Below are 20,500 nucleotides of genomic sequence, written 5' to 3'. Positions count from 1 at the left end.
GACAGAAGTTGTAGGTAATCTGGGGACCTACCACTTGCAATTCCTTTGCTAAAAAAAAAAAGTAGGAACTAGGACTTCCCTGGAGGTCCAGTGGTTAAGACTCTGTGCTTCCACTGCAGGGGCCACGGGTTCAATCCCTGGTCAGGGAACTAAGATCCCATATGCTGCACAGCATGGCAATCAATCAATCAATCAGTCAGTCAATCAATCAATAAATAAAAAGTAGAAACTAAAAACCAGACTGTTTTTAGTCATATGAAGCTGTGTTAAGAGAGACTAAGTATGGTGCAGGATGGGGGGAAATGCATACATGCTTAAAAACAAGTCCTGAAAGGATCAAACTATTTTCAAGTAACTTAACTGCACCCCAGAATAAAGTTCAAAATTATTTATAGAAAAATAAAAATACCCAACATCCAAAAAGGTAATATTCACAGCAGTTGGCATTCAATAAAAAAATTACCAGGCATACAAAGAAACCAAAAAATATGATCCATAGTAGGGAGAAAAAAAAAATCAATCAAAACCAACCCAGCTCTGACAAAGATAATTAAGAGACTAGAACATTAAAACAATTATTATAATGTATTCCATATGTTCAAAAATTAGTGGACATGAAATATACTTTAAAAACTCATATCAAGGGCTTCCCTGGTGGCGCAGTGGTTGAGAGTCCGCCTGCCGATGCAGGGGACATGGGTTCGTGCCCAGGTCCGGGAAGATCCCACATGCCACGGAGCAGCTGGGCCCGTGAGCCATGGCCGCTGAGCCTGCGCGTCCGGAGCCTGTGCTCCGCAACGGGAGAGGCCGCAACAGTGAGAGGCCCGCGTACCGCAAAAAAAAAAAAAAAAAAAAAAAAAAAACTCATATCAAACGTCTAGAGATAAAAACTACAATAAGTGATATGCAAAATACAATGGATGAAATTAATAGCAGATTAGACATTGCAAAAGAAAAGATTAGTGGTCTTGATGACACAGCAATAAAAACTTTATAAGATAAAACCTAGAAAGAAAAGGGAATTTAAAAAATGAACAGAGCATCAGTGAGTAGTGGGACAACAATCAGCTTACTATATGGATAATTTAAGTCTTCAAAACAGTGGCAGGATGAGAGGTAGACAGAAAAAAATATTTGAAGAAATAATGACCCAAATTTTCCCAAATTCGTTGAAATTACAAACCCATGACCCAAGAATCTCAAAGAACCCAAGCACAAGAAACATGAAAAAAGTTACACAAATGCATATCATAATCAAATTACTCAAACCGAGTGATAAAGAGGAAAACAGACACTTAAGAGCAAAGGAAGAAAGACAAGGATGGCAGATGACATCAGAAACAAGGTAAGTGAAAAGACAGGGGACCACCATCTTTAAAGTACTGAAAGAAAAAAATGACAACCTAGAATTTTGTACCCAGTGAAAATGTCTTTCAAAATCAAAGACTTTTTCAAACATTCAAAGCTACGAGAATTTGTTACAATACAGTCGATACTATAAAAATATTTTAAAAAGGAAATCCTTTAGGCAGGAGGAAAATCACACTATATTAGAAATGGAGATCTACACAATGAAATGAAAGTACTGGAAATGATAACTACATGAGTAAATATTAGATATTTTTTCTATTTATAGCTTTAAAAAATAATTAGCTGTTTAAACAAAAATAGTAACAATGTAGTATGGAGCTTATAACTTATGTAGAAGTAAAATGTATGAGAACCATAACACAATAGGAAGGGAGAAATGGAAGTAAATTATTGAAAGTTCTTATACTATAGGTGAAGTGGTATACTATCACTTGAAGGTAGATGTGAGAAAAGGGTGTATGCTATAAGTCTTAAAGTAGTCACAAAAACAAATAACTGTTATCACTAATAAGGACAAAAAAGGAGATAAAATGGAATTGTAAAAAACTTCAAATAATCAAAAAGAAAAGAAAAGGAGGAAAGAGGGAACAAAGAACAGATGTGACAAACAAAACCAAATGGCCAGGTGATAGATTTAAACCTAACCTAGAAAGCTTGAATGGGATTTGCAAAAATGAAAATTCCTCTAAATGGGTAAAAGATTTGTGAGAGACTTCTATTCTTTTTCAAAATTGCTATTCCATAATCATATAAAAACTCTAAGCCACTATGTATATTTTTTATTAAATATCATACAAACAACAGTGATCAAAGGTATATATTTTAAATATGTAACAAATATATAATAAAACATAAAAATGAATAAATGGAACAAATACTCATGCATCCACACATCTTAAGAAGTAGCAGACAATTACCAATACTTTGAAGACACCAGTGCATCCTCTCCTACTCTCAACCCCAGGCAACTACTATCTTGAATTTGGAATTAATCATCCCCCTACTCTTCTTTATGGTTTTACCAGATGTGTATGAAACGCTAATAGGGTCTTTACACATTTTTAAATTTTATAAAACTAGGATCATACTGTATGTGTTATGATTTACTTTTTTCACTCAACATTGTATTTTTATTATTCAGTTATGTTGGTGTGTGTTGTTATGGTCCATTCATTTTCAGCATATTCACTCATTCTCTTATTGATAGACAAATAGATGTTTAGAGTTTTGTTCTTAGAAGCACTGCTTATGAACATTCTTGTACACCTCCTAATTTAAATGGATATCTATAGGAGGGGAATTGTTATGTTTCCAGACTTTACAGTCATGCTGTGTTATTACCCCATTGTATCAATCAAAAGAGACCAAGACACTTGTTCAGGGTCATATAGCTAGGTAGTAGAGTTAAAACCAATAAATTCTACTCCTTCTACTTAAAAGAAAAAACTCAAGGTTAGGTAGTTCATACTCCTGGAAACAAGTAATTATCAAAAAGAATCCTGATAGTAAGTGGAACAGAATAGAGAGCCCAGAGATAAACCCACACACGTACAATTAATCTTCAACAAAAGAGGCAAGAATACATAATGAAGAAAAAACACTCTCTCCAGCAAGTGGTGCTGGGAAAGCTACAGCGGCGTGTAAACCAATGAAGTTAGAACACTCTCACATCATACACAAAAATAAATTCAAAATGGCTTAAAGACTTAAATATAAGACATGACACCATAAAACTCCTAGAAGAGAACATAGACAAAACATTCTTTGACATAAATTGTAGCAATGATTTCTTAAGGTCATTCTCTCAAGGCAATAGAAATAAAAGCAAAAATTAACAAATGGGGCCTAATCAAACTTACAAGCTGTTGCACAGCAAAGAAAACCATAAACAAAATGAAAACCTACAGAATGGGAGAAAATATTTGCAAATGATGCAACCAACAAGGGCTTAATTTCCAAACTATTCAAACAACTCATACAGCTCAATAACAAAAAAGAAACAACCCAATCAAAAACTGGGCAGAAGATCTAAATAGACATTTCTCCAAAGACGACATACAGATGGCCAATAGGCACATGAAAAGATGCTCACCGTCGCTAATTATTAGAGCAATCCAAATCAAAACTACAAAGAGGTATCACTTCACACCAGTCAAAATGGCTATCATCAAAAAGTTTACAGATGATAAATGCTGAAGAGGGTGTGGAGAAAAGGGAAGCCTCCTACACTGTTGGTGGGAATGTAAATTGGTGCAACCACTATGGAGAACAGTATGGAGGTTCCTTAAAAAACTAAAGATAGAGTTACCATATGATCCTGCAATCCCACCCCTAAGCATATATACAGAGAAAACTCTAATTCAAAAAGATACTTTCACCTCAGTGTTCACAGAAGCACTATTTACAATAGGCAAGACATGGAAACAGGCTAAATGTCCATCATCAGATGAATGAATAAAGATGTGGTATATATGTGGTATAAAGATGTGGTATATATATAAACATAAAAAAGAATGAAATAATACCATTTGCAGCACATGCAACATGAATGGACCTTATCATACAAGGTGAAGTAAGTCAGAGAAAGACAAATATCATATGATATCACTCATACGTGGAATCTAAAAAATGATACAAATGAACTTATTTACAAAACAGAAACAGAGCCACAGATGTAGAAAACAAACTTATGGTTACCAAAGGGGGGTGGGCAGAAGGGATAAATTCGGAGTTTGGGATGAGCAAATGCAAACAACTATATATAAAAGATGAACAATAAGGTCCTACTGTATAACACAAGGAACTATGTTCAATATCTTGTAAGAAACTATAATGGAAAAGAATCTGAAAAAGAATCACTTTGCTATACACCAAAAACTAACACAACACTGTGAATTGACTATACTTCAATAAAAAACAGATAGATAGATAGCATAGAAAGGAAGGGAGGGAGGGAGGGAGGGAGGGAGGAAGAAAGAATCCTGATAGGTATTATTTTATCTTTTATACATGAAGTTGAAAGAGGAGGTGACTGACCCCAGTCCATTCTATTACCTCTTGACTACTCTCGGCAACTTGATTACATGAGGTTCACATGACTACAACTTTCATCCTGTAAAAATATCCTGTACTTCACCATTCCTGAAAATTCCAGCCAAATATTTTATAGTTAAATATGTCGGGATATGTGTAAATTGTGTATGTATAAAATAATAAAATAGTGGGACTTCCCTGGCAGTCCAGTGGTTAAGACGCCACACTTTCAATGCAGGGGACACAGGTTCGATCCCCAGTCGAGGAGCTAAGATCCCGCATGCCACGTGGCTCAGCCAAATAAAATAAATAATAATAATAAGAAGAAAATAGTAATAAAGCAGTACTCATTGTGACCACAATGACTAAATTTAAGTAAATTACAAGCACTTTAATTTCTTCCAGGACTAAATCTGACTTTAGAAATTCTATGTTTAAGACTCACTGAAGTAAATGTAATAATCATCTTCAAATTACTCTGTATTCATTTTAGAAGTTATTTGAGAATTCTTTCCAAAACTGTTTTCTAACTGTTTTCATCCAAAACAACCAAATAATTTCCAAGATACATAACATTATTCTTACATTTAAAAAAGAGTACAAACCCAAACTTTTCTTTTTACTAGCTAAGTCAACTGATAACCCTTTAGCCCTGGACAATCCTCCAATTTAAAATATTTACATGAAAAGGATTCTGTGAAAATGGTAGAGTAGGAAACACCACGAATCTGTCTCCCTATCTGGACAACAATTATACTGGCAGCATCTGTCTAACATAAGGAACTCTGGAGTCAGCTGAAGGCTTGCAACTTCCACGGAAAAACTTGAACATGCAAATATCAGTTAATTTTGGTCAATTTCAACTCTTAGCACAGTAGCAGCTACCCACCCCCCAGCCACATAGCAGGCAGCTATTTACATGTTCCTGGAGCCACTTACACACAGCTCGTGGGGGCTAGGTGGAATATAAGAACTCTGTCCTCTGCTTCTGATCACAAAGAGGTGGGCAGCCATTGTTGTTGCACCTCCCCTCACTGATGCAAGCCCCCCGTCTGGCTAAACTGACTTCCCAAAGATTTAATGGGGCAGCACCCTTTTTCACACCCCTCTTCATTTTTTCCTGTTTCCTCTTTTGGGAGCCAGACATTAAAGACTAGGACATTCACAAACTGCTGTTATACAAGAAAAATTAGAAAGTGACCACACATGCTAAGAGAAAGGCACAGAAAAGATCTGAACAGACATTAAGTTTATACCTCAGTCTGATCTTCAGCACAGACAGCCTACAACAATCAAAATACAAAAACTACAGCAAAAAATAGCAAACCCTGCGGAATGCAGACAATCTGATTTCCAGAGTTACATTATTAGATTCAAATGTCCAGTGTTGAAAAAAAAGTCACAAGGCATACAACGAAAAAGTATGGCCCATTCAAAGCAAAAAAAGATAAATCAAGAGAAACCATCCTTGAAAGATGTAATGGTAGATATACTAGACGACTTTAAAACAACTGTCTTAAACATGTTCAAAGAACAAAAATGTAGACAAAGACAAGAAAACAATGTGTGAACAAAATGGAAATATCAATAAAGAGACAGACAACCTGAAATAAACCAAAAAGAAGTTATGATGCTGAAAAGTACAATAACAGCAAAGAAAAATTCACTAGGTGGATTCAAAGGCAGACCTGAGCAGGCAGGCAGGCAGAAGTTCTAGCCAGAGCAATTAGGTATGAAAAAGAATAAAAGGCATCCAAATTAGAAAGGAAGAAATAAGATGATCTGTTTGCAAATATGATCGTATATGGAGAAAACCCTAAAGACTCCACAAAAGAAAACTGTCAGAACTAATAAATGAATTCAGCAAAGTAGCAGGATACGAAGTCAACAGACAAAAATTAGTTGCACTTCTATCCATCAAAATTGAAGAATCTGAAAAGGAAATTACAAAATCAATTCCATTTACAATAGCATCAAAAAGAATAAAATACTTAGGAATTAACCAAGAAAGTGAAAGACATGTTCAATGAAAAAACAATGCTGAAAGAAATGAAAGAAGACAGATAAATGGAAACACATCTCATGGTCATGGATTGGAAGATTTAATATAGTTAAAATGTCAATACTACCCAAAGCAATCTACAGATTCAACACAATCCCTATCAAAATCCCAACAACATATATTGCAGAAATAGAAAAACTCATCTTAAAATTTAAATGGAGAGACTTCCTGGTGGCGCAATGGTTAAAAATCCCTCTGCCAGTGCAGGGGGCATGGGTTTGATCCCTGGTCCAGGAAGATCCCACATGCTGCGGAGCAATTAAGCCCAGGCGCCACAACTACTGAGCCTGCGCTCTAGAGCCCATGCTTGCAACAAAAGAAGCTACCGCAATGAGAAGCCCGCGCACCGCAACAAAGAGTAGCCCCCGCTCGTCACAACTAGAGAAAGCCCGCACACAGCAATGAAGGCCCAATGCAGCCAATAAATGGATAGATAAATAAATAAAATTAATAAAAAATAATAAAATAAACAGTTTGAAAAAAATTTAAATGGCATCTCTAGGGACCCCAAATAGCCAAAATAATTGAAAAAAAAAGAAAAGAACAAAACTGGAGGGCTCATAGTTCTTAATATCAAAACTTATTACAAAAGTCGAGTAATTCCAACACTGCAATACTGGCATAAAGACAGCTAAATAGACCAATGGAATAGAACCCAAATCCCAGAAATAAACCCTTACATATATGGTCATATTTTTTACAAGTGTGCCAAGACCATTCAGTGGGAAAAAGGACAGTCTTTCCAACAAGCGGTGCTGGGAAAACATGTTATCCACGTGCAGAAGAATGAAATTGGACCCTTACATAAAACCATATATTAAAAACTCCAAATGGATCAAGGACCTAAATCTAAGACCCAAAACAATAAAACTCTTAGAAAAAATGTAGGACAAAAGCTTCATGACATTGGATTTGGCAATGATTTCTTGGATATGACACTAATGGCACAGGTAACAAAAGAAAAAATAGACAAATTGAAATTCATGAAGTTTTAAAATCTTGTGCATCAAAGGACACTATCCTTAGTAAAACAATGCATTACTTAAAAAGTCATGCATTAATACAAGATCCACTCAATGTACAGGATAGGCCTATAGATTTTAATGTAACAGAATAGGAAATATTCAATGATATTGTTTCAGGTTACATTTTGCAAATAACCTTTGAGAAACTACCACTAGTGTAGCTTTGATTTAGTATCAAAGATTAATATTATCTGAAACAGTTATTTAAAATACTACTCCTTAAAAAAACAAAAAAGCTCACTATCCAGAGATCCACTGAATAAAAACGCAACTCACACCATTGGAGAAAATATTCTCAAATCATATATCCGGTAAGGGATTAAGATACAGAATATATAGAGAACTTCTAGAACTCAACATCAAAAAACCAAACCACCGGATTCAAAAATGGGCAAAGGACTTTAGTAGATATTTCTCTAAAGAAGATATATGTGGCCAACAAGCACATGAAAAGATGTTCAAATCACTAATCATTCAGGAAATGCTAATCAAAACTTCAAGGAGATACCACTCCATACCCATTAGAATGGCTACTACAAAATAAATAAATAATAACAGAAAATAACAAGTGTTGACAAGGATATTAAAAAATCGGAACCATGTGCAATGTTGGTGGGAATGTAAAAATGGTGCAGCTGTTAACAGAAAGCAATATGGCAGTTCCTCAAAAAATTTAAAATAGAGTTACCATATGATCCAGGAACTCCACTTCTGGGTATATACCTAAAAGACTTGAAAGCTGGGTCTCAAAGGGATATTTGTACACCCATGTTCATAGCAGCATTATTTGCAACAGCTGAAACTGGGAAGTAACCCAAGTGTCCATATACTGATGAATGGATAAGCAAAATGTGGCATATGGCATATACATACAATGGAATATTATTCTGCCTTAAAAACGTTAATTCTGCAATATGTTACAACGTGGTTGAAACTTGAGGATATTATGCTGAATGAAATAAACCAGTCTCAAAAAGACAAATACTGTATGATTCCACTTACATGAGTATTTAGTCAAAATCATAAAGACAGAAATTGTAATGGTGGTTGCCAGGGACTGGGGGGAAGGGAGAATGCTAAGTTACTTAATAGGTATAGAGTTTCAGTTTTACAAGATGAAAATTGTTATGGGGATGATGGTGATGACTGCACAACAATATGATGATATTTAATATCACTGAACTGTGCACTTGAAAATGGTTAAGATAGTAAATTTTATGTTATGTGTACTTTACCACAGTAAAAAAAAAAATATATATATATTTGTAATAATTTGGTCTCTGACTTATTTCATGTCTTAATCTTGCTTCTTAAATGATGCTGTTTTTAATTACACTATTATCTAACATGCTGTTTATTAATTACATGGATGCTATGTAAAGCACATATTTCTAAATGAGCAGATACCTAAACCAACAGTAAGGGCACATCAGATTACTCTCCAAATATTACTTTGCTAGTTTCAATGAAAGGGAATCAGATTACAAAACTGCTACATAAAAAAGCCTTAAAGCTTAATTGTATTTCATTACAGAAAACATCAAAATGAATGATTTTTAACTAGATGCATACCAACTTTATATACGCTATAGATAAAATTAACAGGAGGTTAAATAATTTCATACTGTAAAAGTATAAAATCTTGTAAGCTCCAAAACACCAGCAGTGTAAAGAGCCAACATTCAATTTTAGGGATTTGAAACTGAACGCTCGTTTAATAGCTCTGTTGGAAGTTGTTAGAATGGTATTTCAAGTATTTTCTGTAATTTGAATTAAACATTACCTTAAAAATGCTGAGCTGGGGAAAAAATGTTAAGAACATCTCCAAATCTAGCATAACAGTTCAATGCTCTATTGTTTGTTGCCTTAACAAAATGAATGTTTACAACGAATTCAGAAACCACCAGGAGATTCAAACTGACGATGAAATTGCAATGACAAATCGTGCCACTAGACATTAGTTTTAACCAGAGATGCTTCTCCATGAAGGCAGAGAAGACAGACAACCTTATTATTAGTATAACTGGAAACGTGCTGACACTCCCACCTGACCAAAAATCCTCTCTTCCAACGTATTATATTACCTGTGAAATGTAGCTTATAAACTAATCAGTACTGATGCATTCCTTCATCTGATTAACAAGGGCAATTCACTCTAAAGAGAACAAGGCCTGTGAAATACCAAACAGGCAACTTTGATTGTGTGCATCTGGGAGTGGGGATGGGGGCATGTTTGTAGCCTTCCTGGAGTATGGGAATGTCCTATCCTGCTATAAGACTGCAGTGAGAATTCTGGTTTTGAAAGCTCTTCCTTCTAAAATTCTCTGTAAATCAAGAACAGAAATCATGAGATTTTTAAGAACAACAACAGGGAAAAACCTTTTTCTCTTAGCAGTGAGAAGAATTCATTTAGCAGAATCACAGAAATTTTAAATAAGTGTTCAAGGTGAAAGGTAAGACTCCAAGAAATCAGATTTTGGGAATAATACACACCTACTCTATATAAGAAAAGGAGATGATGTTTTGCTCCTCAGAAAGAGAGGGAGGAAATGGGGAGAGCCAGAGGGAGCATGCTGTGTGCTATCCCATTAGATCCATCCATGCACTCTATGCCCAATGTTTAGTAAGGAATTTAATGCAAGCCACATTTTTTTTTCCAGTAAACTGCATAATGAAATAATTATGGTCAAGCCTGATCTCAGAAAATGTTATTTTCTACTTTCTATTAACAAATGTAAAATTATCTGCTATTTGCCATACCAACTCACTTTTTTTTGAATTTTATTTTTTTATACAGCAGGTTATTATACATATTGATGTATTTTTTTATACAGCAGGTTATTATACATATTGATGTATAAATGTCAATCCCAATCTCCCAATTCATCCCACCACCACCACCACCCATCCCCCCCACTTTACCCCCTTGGTGTCCATACGTTTGTTCTCTACATCTGTGCCAACTCACTTTTAGCAAATCACTTTCTTCCTTCATTAAATACATAGGAAAACTTTGTGAATTGTAAGTAGTTTACTGAAGGAATACCATTCCTTTTATCATACTCCTTACTTCATAAATCACTTATCGTTTTAAGCCCACTCTATATCATTTTATTATAAATGAAGCAATGAGAAATAGCATTATCATGATTTTCATGATTTTCATGATATTTTAAACATTTATATTTTATTATCACTGTATCATTTTAATCTTGACCTTGTTTTAGTAAACTCTCTTTCAAATGCATTCCATAATTTATTTCTAAGTTTTTTTAATAATATTCTTCAAAATCGAATGTTACTGCATTAATTTAATTTAAAAATGAAGTCATACTTTTTCTGAAAACTAAGTCAACCTTATTTGACTGACTGGTTTCACAATTAGGTTATATGGCAGTATTTTATCCAAAACTGAAAATTCAATCAGCAAATAAGCCACCTCAAGATGTTGACAAAAACATATTTAAAGCAGGTGAAAAGATAAAAGCATTTGATTTAAAATACTGTTTTAGGAAGAGGATACTGAAATAATATTTCAATTTTTCCTAACACTTTCAGAACATATTGAATTAATTAAGGTAACTCTAAATGAGAGAGGCAAAATGTTAATAAAGCTTTAAAAGACTAACAGGTAGTAAATCCTTTTGCAAGTCAGGTGGTTTTCAATTGTTTGCTTTCAGCCATTGAATAACAGCCTGAATGAGTTAACCGGTTAACACATCATTGAAAACAAGTTCTGATAACAGGCTACCATGTGATTTTGTTTTGCAAATAACATGGAAGGAGTCCAAAGAACTCCCACCTTATTTATGTGAATATGGTTTCTAAGCACATACATCTATAACTCTGGAAAATACAAATTAATTTGAAACTCAATCCAGTCTCATTCTAATACTCATCCACATACATATAAACTAATCAGAGCAGAAAAAGTCCCATCCATTAACAGATACATTTCCATTAAAATTTTACTTTTAATATTTAATAATTATCTAAAATTTAAAACATTTGTTTTGATAAACTGTATGCTACTAAGAATTGTAATGGGCTTCCCTGGTGGTGCAGTGGTTGAGAGTCCGCCTGCCAATGCAGGGGACACGGGTTCGTGCCCTGGTCGGGGAAGATCCCACATGCCGCGGAGCGGCTGAGCCCGTGAGCCATGGCCGCTGAGCCTGCGCGTCCGGAGCCTGTGCTCGGCAACGGGAGAGGCCACGGCAGTGAGAGGCCCGCGTACCGCAAAAAAAAAAAAAAAAAAAAGAATTGTAATGATAAAGTTTATTACACTTAAAGCCATAAGTGGCAGATTGAAAAAAAAAAATTAGTTTCAATTTATATTTATATTTTTGATAAAGAAGTATGATGACACTGGGATCATGAAAAGACATTTTAGCATTAAAATATAATAAAGTATGATAAAATCATGTCAGGAGAGTGTACTGGAAGTTTGACATTAAGGATGTATAGAAACCTCAACTTTTGACTGTCAAAGAGAGAGCTACCTATTTTTTAAACAGATGATGGCAATGAATATTTAGATTACACTGTATATTTTTTGAAGAATGATATAACAGTTCTGGTTAAAAATTCAATATTTATAATACATTGGAAATTACAACCTTTACAACTGTGTAAACATGACATATTTTAGATGTTAATTTTCAAATAGGTGACGGAATATGTAGGGTTTTTTTTTTAATATTAGTAAGATCTTAGTTTTCTAAACATGGCAAGAAGACCTCAGACAAATCACAACCTTTGAAACTGAGTTTCCTAAACTGTAAAATGAGGATAATATCTACCTCATTCTACCTCAGGATTAAATTATGTAATATTATGAATGTTCACTACATATATGTATATGCATACATATATATGCTTTCAGTTAAATGTAAAACAATGATTAAATTTATGAGGGCCTAGAAAAATAACACCTCCCTTAATTTTGAGTACTTCTTATATGAACTAGACAGACCAAGGAAGACATCACATGACAAATCCCAGCTGTAAGTCATGAAAACTTGATTCATTTCCAGGGGCTATATATTAAATTGAACATATAAGTAACTAAATTCTTTATGTGCCACAATTCTTTCAAATTAAACTTGATCAAATATGGGTGGGTATTACAAAACTAGACTTGGGAACTAAGGCACTGAAATGTTCAACTAAAAAGGAGCAAAGTCCTTAGATTTAGAAGCAATGCTGTAGAGGGCAATCCTTACCCAGTCAATCCCAACTTTTGGGGACCGTCTGCAACTTCCTATCTTTACAATGAACACTTTGCAACATAAATTCTAAGGCCTGCAGAAAGGTTATGAAACCAATAAGAGTAATATATGCCCATTCTCTGGGCCTCCATCTACAGTTCTCATTTGTTCCATTTAGATGAAGCCAACCATATTCCCCAGGCAAACCAATCATACTAGACTATCAATATATATTAGAACAAAAGATAATTTTAAATATACATTTTATAATCTAAACTGTTCTTAATTCTATCTATAGCCTAAGCCTGATAATTTTGCTAAATGATTTGATGAACAATAATAAGCTATTTACCAAAAAATTGATAATATATAAATTTTTATTAAAGTGTCAAATTACATCTGGGAAATTTCTGATATGTTCAGTATTTCACAACTTCTTCCAATCATTTTCCAATATAATTTGCATTTACAAAATTTCTGTTTAGCTAGAAAAGTTTGAAACTGCTTAGGTTCCTTAAGCCAAAATTAGTCTTCCAACTCCACAATGGCAATTTTAAAGGCATTCTGCTCGTTCCCATTGTGAGAAAGATATGTTGTGTTCCATGAGGCATTTACAGATGTATAAGACACAGTCTCTGAACTCAAGGAAATTTCAGTCTAATAACTGATACAGAAAAGTTGAAAGTAATGTACAGTGAACACCACAAAAATTCTACAATTAACATTTTACTATATGGTATTTTCTCACATTACTGTATTTGCTTTATCTATATTTTGATTTTTTATGGGCTAACTATTCATCCTTCTATACATCATTAATCCATCTTATATTTTTAATGCATTTCAAAGAAAGTTGCAGGCATAAGTATGTTTCACCCCTAAATACTATCATTAACTAGAGTTTAATAATTTTTAGAGATGTTTTTAGAAAAAATTCACAAATATGAAATGCACAAATCTTATAACATTTGCAGATTTTTACAAAAGCTTATACCTCTGTAATGCAAACTCCTATCAATATATACACCATTACTGTCAGCCAAAAAGTTCTTTCATGCTCGTTCCCAGTCAATCCCCACCCCAACTCCCACCTCCGGAGCACTGGCTCCGCAACCCCCGGGCCGAGGACCGGTACTGGTCCGCGGCCTGTTAGGAACTGGAACACAGCAGGAGATGAGCGGCAGGCGAGCAAGCGAAGCTTCATCTGCCTCTCCCCATCACTCGCATTACCACGTGAACCATACTATGCCCACCCAGGTCCGTGGAAAAATTGTCTTCCACCAAACCAGTCCCTGGTGCCAAAAAGATTGGGGACCGCTGCTCTAGAAGGAACCACTGTTAGTGATTTTTTTTTTCCCACCACAGATTAGTTTTGTAGGTAACTTTTAAATTCAAAATTTAAAACAAAGAGCCGTGAATTCCCTGGTGGCGCAGTGGTTAAGAATCCGCCTGCCAACTGAGGGGACACGGGTTCGAGCCCTGGTCCAGGAAGATCCCACATGCCACGGGGCAACAAAGCCCGTGCGCCATAACTACTGAGCCTGTGCTTTAGAGCCCGTGAGCCACAACTACTGAGCCTGTGCGCCTAGAGCCCATGCTCTGCAACAAATAGAAGCCATCGTAATGAGAAGCCCACGAACCGCGACGAAAAGTAGCCCCCGCTCACCGCAACTAGAGAAAACCCGCGCACAGCAACGAAGGCCCAACGCAGACATAAATAAATAAATGTAACAATTTTTTAAAATCCATCTTTAAAAAAAAACAAAAACAAAGCGATCAGGCTGAAGAATCAAAAAAGAATTCATGTGGATCGATAGGTGTGCAGATACACGATAAAGTAAATAAAGCAAAATGTTTAACAATTACAGAAATTAGGCGCTAGGTACTATATAGGTGTGCCAGTTATCAATTTACTATCTCTCAGCATTAAATCTACCTTTATTTGCCCTGCTTTATGACAATGGAACTAGACCCTCTAAACACTTCTTCGCCAGCTTTAGAGAGGGCCCTATCAGGTCACTACAGCAGCAGAGAAACACTTCCCTTCTGGATTCCAGTTCTCTATTATTATTAATTAGTGTGAAGGCCCAAGAACACTGATGAGGAGAAAGGTCCAGCTGTGGCCTCAGGCCCTGTGGCCATGGTAGGTATGCCCTTTTTGAAGAGGCCTGCATCCAACCTTTGGGAAGAAGGGCTCTCTCCCAGTCTTTCTTCCTCATCCTAGTATCAATAGTAGGTGCTGCTCTTCCACAACTGCTACTTCTGGGACCCTTAGACACAGAGCTCTTTTACCTCTTCTAACAGCTAACCACCCCTCCTTGTTCTAGTTAACAATTCATCATATTAAATTTGCAAATAACCTGTATAGTTGTCTCTCCTGACTGAACTCAGACTACTCTCAAGGATATTTACTGTACAGCTTGTCTGTATGTTTGACAATGTTGGGGGAGGGAGGAAACAGGGAGATGCATTTTAAAAGATTGGCAAAATGTTGATAATTGTTGAAGCTGGATGATGGACTGAGAAAATTATACTGTCTCTTCATTTTGTTTATGTTTGTAATTTTTTGTAATAGTTTTTAAAAGTGGAGGGCGGGGAAGAAAGGCTTCATATAGGCCAAAGCATTTGGAGAGAGCCTGGTGGAATAGATTTTGACAGGCATAAATGGAGGCTGAGATTCCAGGTGAGAAAAAGCACACAGTGAAAATGGCAGAATACTGAAGGACATATTTGAGCAATAGCAAGTAAGCTGGCTAAAGTAAAGGTGTATAATGCAAATGAATGTTTGCTGAGATTTTTTTTTCCTCCCCTTTAACCTTCATTTCAAGGTGTTAGTTCTTCATACTCAATTGCTTTTTTTTCCCCTATTCTCCTTTCCCTACCCCATACTTCTACTTACTATCCAAAGTCTAGCTCTTACCCATTCTTCCCCACCTCTTATTAATAATAAATTGATCCATTTCAGAGTCTTTTCATGTATCTTAATTTTTTTAAACAGTGGGCGTAATTATATCTGTCTTGGGACACATTTAGGCGAAAATATAGGTATGTTTGTGCTTATATAGCAGTATTTTTTACATGTAAAGCCATTAGCAGTGAAATGAGACAAGTTTTCAGAATCTCTAGTTAGTAGGGGATAAGAGAAAACATTAATTGATTTACTATTATTTAATAACTCGTGACTTTTTATAATCGCAAAATACACCTATACACACAAGAATGAGTATGTGTGTGTCAACACATTATCTCCGGGAAGGGGTTGGTAATATTCTTTGTTAAGCTGAGTAGTGAAATGACCAAATAATAAAATTAATACCCATTATTTTCTCCACCCACCAATACATTTAAAGCACCCTTAGGCTATTCTCCAGTGACAACTCTCTCTGTCCTTCCTTAGGAATGACAAAAATCATAAAATTTGACTTACAAAAATCATTTTTGTTTAATCCAAACTGAAAATATTATAAAGTATAAAAGCAGCTAGAAATTTAAGAACTCAGAGATAACATCAGAGAGAGCACATATATCCAAATAAAACATATTATGATGATTCATAAAAAGCACATATGAATATGGACCTGTTGCACACATTAAAATATATAGACACCCCAGCTGAGCTCCTTTCTCTCCTAACCCCCATTATTGGTAGGGTCTGAACCTACCATTCTATTTCAAGCTTCAACAAGTGGCACATGCTCTTCCACCTATTTAGAATGTGGCGGGACATAGGTATTCCAGAACAGTAGAGAGCAGAAGACAAATGTTGTTCGGTGTCACGCAAGCGATGACTATGCTTTCCTATGCCCTCCTGAGGATGCAGTGCTGCGGATGCTAAGTTTCATTCAAGATCTAGGACAATGCATTGTTTGTAAACTTTGCACACCAAAACTGTCAATGTGAGTTCTTCCAGAATAAATCAGCAATGGTTAAGACAAGAATTGGGTTTCTTTCCTGCCTCGCACAGGACTCTTCCTGTGTAGTCAGTATCACAGACAGCAATGCACTCCATAGGGTACCCATGGGCAAAAGAAATGCCTCCACAAAGATATGCCGCAGCTGCTCCTGCTCTAGATGATGCAACGCACTCAATAAGGTACCAGGGGCAAAAGAAATGCCTCCACAAAGATATGCCACAGCTGCTCCTGCTCTAGATGAAGCAATGCACTCAATAAGGTACAGGGGCAAAAGAACTGCCTCCACAAAGATATGCCGCAGCTGCTCCTGCTCTAGATGATGCAATGCACTCAATAAGGTACCAGGGGCAAAAGATGCCTCCACAAAGATATGCTGCAGCTGCTCCTGCTCTAGATGACGCCTTGCTTCCACTAAGTTCTGGCAGCCATGCAACAGAACTTTCTGCGATAATGAAAATGTTTGCTAGTCTATCACATGTGGCTATTGAGCACTTGAAATGTAGCCAGTGTGACTGAGAAACTGTATTTTTAAATTAATTTTTATTGACATAGAGTTGACATATGTTAGTTTCAGGTATACTACAAAGTGATTTGATATTTGCATACATTATGAAGTGATCATCATAATGAGTCTAGTAACCATCTGTCTCCATACAAAGGTATTACAATATTATTGACCATATTCCTAATGCTGTATATTACATCCCCAGTGCTTATTTATTACATAACTGTAGTCTGTACATCTTAATCCCTTACACCTATTTCATCCACTCCTCTATCCCTTCCCTTCTGGCAACCACCTGTTTGTTCTCTGTTATCTATAAGTCTGTTTTGTTTCATTTGTTTTGCTTTTTACATTCTATACATAATTGAGAGCATGTGGTATTTGTCTTTCTCTGACTTACTGCACTTAGCATAATACTCTCTAGATCTATCCATGTTGACAAAAATGGCAAGATTTCTTTTTTTTTATGTCTGAGTAATATCCATATACCACATCTTCCTTACCCATTAGTCTATCAGTGGTATTTAGGTTGCTTTTATATGTTGGCTATTGTAAATAATGCTGCAATGAACACTGGAGGTGTTTTTGAATTGGTTTTTCTGTTTTCTTTGGGTTAATGCCCATAAGTGAAATTGCTAGATCATATGGCAGTTCTATTTTTAATTTTTTAAAGAAACTCCATACTGTTTTCCATAGTGGCTGCACCAATTTACAATCTCACCAACAGTGCTTAGCAATATTTTTTGGTTAAGCCTCCTCATGCAAGGGAAACAAAAACAAACAAATGAGACTACAACAACTAAAAAGCTTTTGCACAGCAAAGGAAACCATCAACAACACAAAAAGGAAGCTTACTAAATGGAGAAGATATTTGTAAATAATATATCCAATAAGGGGTTAATATCCAAAGTATATAAAGAACTCTTATAACTCATCATCAAAAAAACAAACCCAAACAACTCAATTACAAAATGGACAGAGGACCTGAATTGAAATGTTTCCAAAGAAGATGTACAGATGGCCAAAAGACACACGAAAAGATGCTCAATATCACTAATCATCAAGGAAACGCAAATCAAAATCACAAGGAGACACCACCCCCTCACACCTGTACAAATGGCTGTTACCAAGAAGACAACAAATAACAAGTGTTGGTGAGGATATAGAGAAAAGGGAACCCTTGTGTGCTAATTTAATTTTTATTAATTTAAATGTAACAGCCACATGACAATGCAATTCCAAAGCCTTAGTTTTAAAAAAAAAGCAGGGACTTAACACATGTATGTTTGCAAATTGTTGAATGTCAACCCAAAACACTACCTGCAACACTGCAAAGTGGTTCTACCTCCTCCTACCCTAGCTGCCTGGCAGAAACATCCATTTGTCCTCATTCAGACAGCACCTCCTTTGTGAAACTGTGGCAGCCCAGAGTTACTAACTTGTTACCTAACTATTACTAACCAGGTCACACCATGTTGTCATTATGGGTTTACATATCTGTGTTCCCTGCTAAACTGGGGCTCTAAAAAGGCAGCAGTTGTGTATTATTAACTTCTGAATCCCCAGAGCCTAGCAGAATGCCACATTCTAAAATCCTTGCTCTATTATCACACCAGTCTTCATTTAACCAATCCATGCTCTTCAATTTATCACACCAGTCTTCATTTAACCAATTTATCACACCAGTCTTCATTTAACCAATCCATACTCTTCACTACTCTACCATCTGAAATCTCATAATCCCACCATCCATAATGAACATCTTAGAACTGGAGAAATTACAGGTCATATTATCTGTACCAACAGGTGTGGTGTTTTACTTCTACATACAATTGCTCAGTAGAAAACACTGTAAAATAGTGGAAACTCATATTAGAAACTCAAGTTTTCTAAAGAGAAATAACGAGAAAGTAGTTAGACACAGGAGTTTGGAATTCAGGACGAGACACAAATTTGGGAGTTTTTGACATAGAAGTGGCATTTTGAAACTATGCAACTCATGAATTAAATCACTAAGGGATTAAGTGTAGACAGAAGAATACAGGCACTCCAAGGTTAAAAGGTCAGAAGTGAAAAAGAACTTGCAAAGAACACTGAGAAGGGGCAACCAGTGACATACAGGAAAACCAGGAAATATGCTGTCTGAGAGCCACATGAATAGTTATTCAAGGAGGAGAGAGTCATTAAGCTATGATAAATGCTATTGATAGATCAAGTTGGAAAGTGAGGTTCCATTTCTTTCACACAATAGCAAACCCTCCAAAACTGAAGAGAAAAACTGAAAGATACCACTTGGCATTCAATCACCAGTGTAACCAGAAGTTACACCAGTGTTTTCTAATATAGATATTTCTTTCATTTCATTACACATATGCTATTCCAGATCATCACATCTTCCTCTTAACATCCACATGAAACAAGGTTTCAGAGAGCACAATTTTCCTGGGCAGCACTAATTTTAAACGAAAACCTCGTTAAGTTATTTTACCAGCTGAGACTGACTGAAATGAGTGTCTCCCATTCAGCTGCCACGCTTTCCTTAGAAATGCAGGTTTGGCATAATTTAAAGGTCAAGATGGTTTAAAGAGCATTCAGTTTCCAAAAAAGAACGGACAAAAGTGTCAACATTCACAGAAGACTTAGAGAAAAAGTTAGACTGTGAACTCCAGGAAGGGAGGGGCTCATTTCCCACAAAGCTGGAGCTCAATATTTTTCACTTAACTTGAAAATAGCTGTATCTTACTGCGGGGAGGTGGCGTGAACTTCAGGGCACTACGCCATCCAGAACACTGTTGCCCGAACACTATGCACGCAGAGAGGGACCGGCGAGCTCGCGGGCATCCGCGCAGAAGATCAGCACCTGGGTCGATAAACGCAACGCGGGACGGCGCACAACCGCACACCGGACCCTAAGGTTGAAAGACCCTAGCCTCGGGCGGGGACTCACCTGCCTCCGGAGTGGGGAAGATGTGCTGCCCCCGGCCGTCTCTGAGGGTGCGTCCCTGCAAACCCCTCACCGCGTCACTGGACACTACCGAGGCGGTGAAGAAGGACCCGTGAGGACGCTGCGCGTTCGCTCGGTCGCCTAGGTGTCTGAGCTGCAGCGCCACGGACCCCTCAGGTACTTCTCAGCGGCCCGTGCGTGCGCGCGCTCTCCCACCTCGTCGCTTAGCAACCTGCGAAGCCGTCCAGTCTTCTCTACACTTCAATTCCTCCCGCCCCCGCAGACTGTGAATAGTTTTAAAAAAGATTTTGTTTCCGGGTCGAACCGGCTTTACGCAGCGGAAGGTCTCTTTACCTCCCACGTTTACCCTTGAGGGGAGGATAAAGTCTTAGCAGCTTACGGGAGAGCGCTGGAGCTAAGGGCTCTGTCTCTCCACCCT

At 36.6% G+C, this 20,500-nt stretch overlaps 1 protein-coding gene across 1 annotated transcript in view; it reads right to left on the bottom strand.

Annotated features, from left to right (window-relative positions):
- The window catches only part of WDPCP (WD repeat containing planar cell polarity effector), a 254,644-nt gene that overhangs the window by 234,101 nt on the left and 43 nt on the right, over positions 1–20,500 (bottom strand). Inside the window, exon 2 of the mRNA XM_060168956.1 lies at positions 20,065–20,119. Coding sequence (XP_060024939.1) covers positions 20,065–20,119 — 55 coding nt within the window. The remainder of the gene's footprint in view (positions 1–20,064; positions 20,120–20,500) is intronic.

The sequence above is a fragment of the Lagenorhynchus albirostris genome, chromosome 13 (genome assembly GCF_949774975.1).
Source record: "Lagenorhynchus albirostris chromosome 13, mLagAlb1.1, whole genome shotgun sequence".
NCBI classification, from domain to species: domain Eukaryota; kingdom Metazoa; phylum Chordata; class Mammalia; order Artiodactyla; family Delphinidae; genus Lagenorhynchus; species Lagenorhynchus albirostris.
This window is presented reverse-complemented; position numbering and strand designations above follow the sequence as displayed.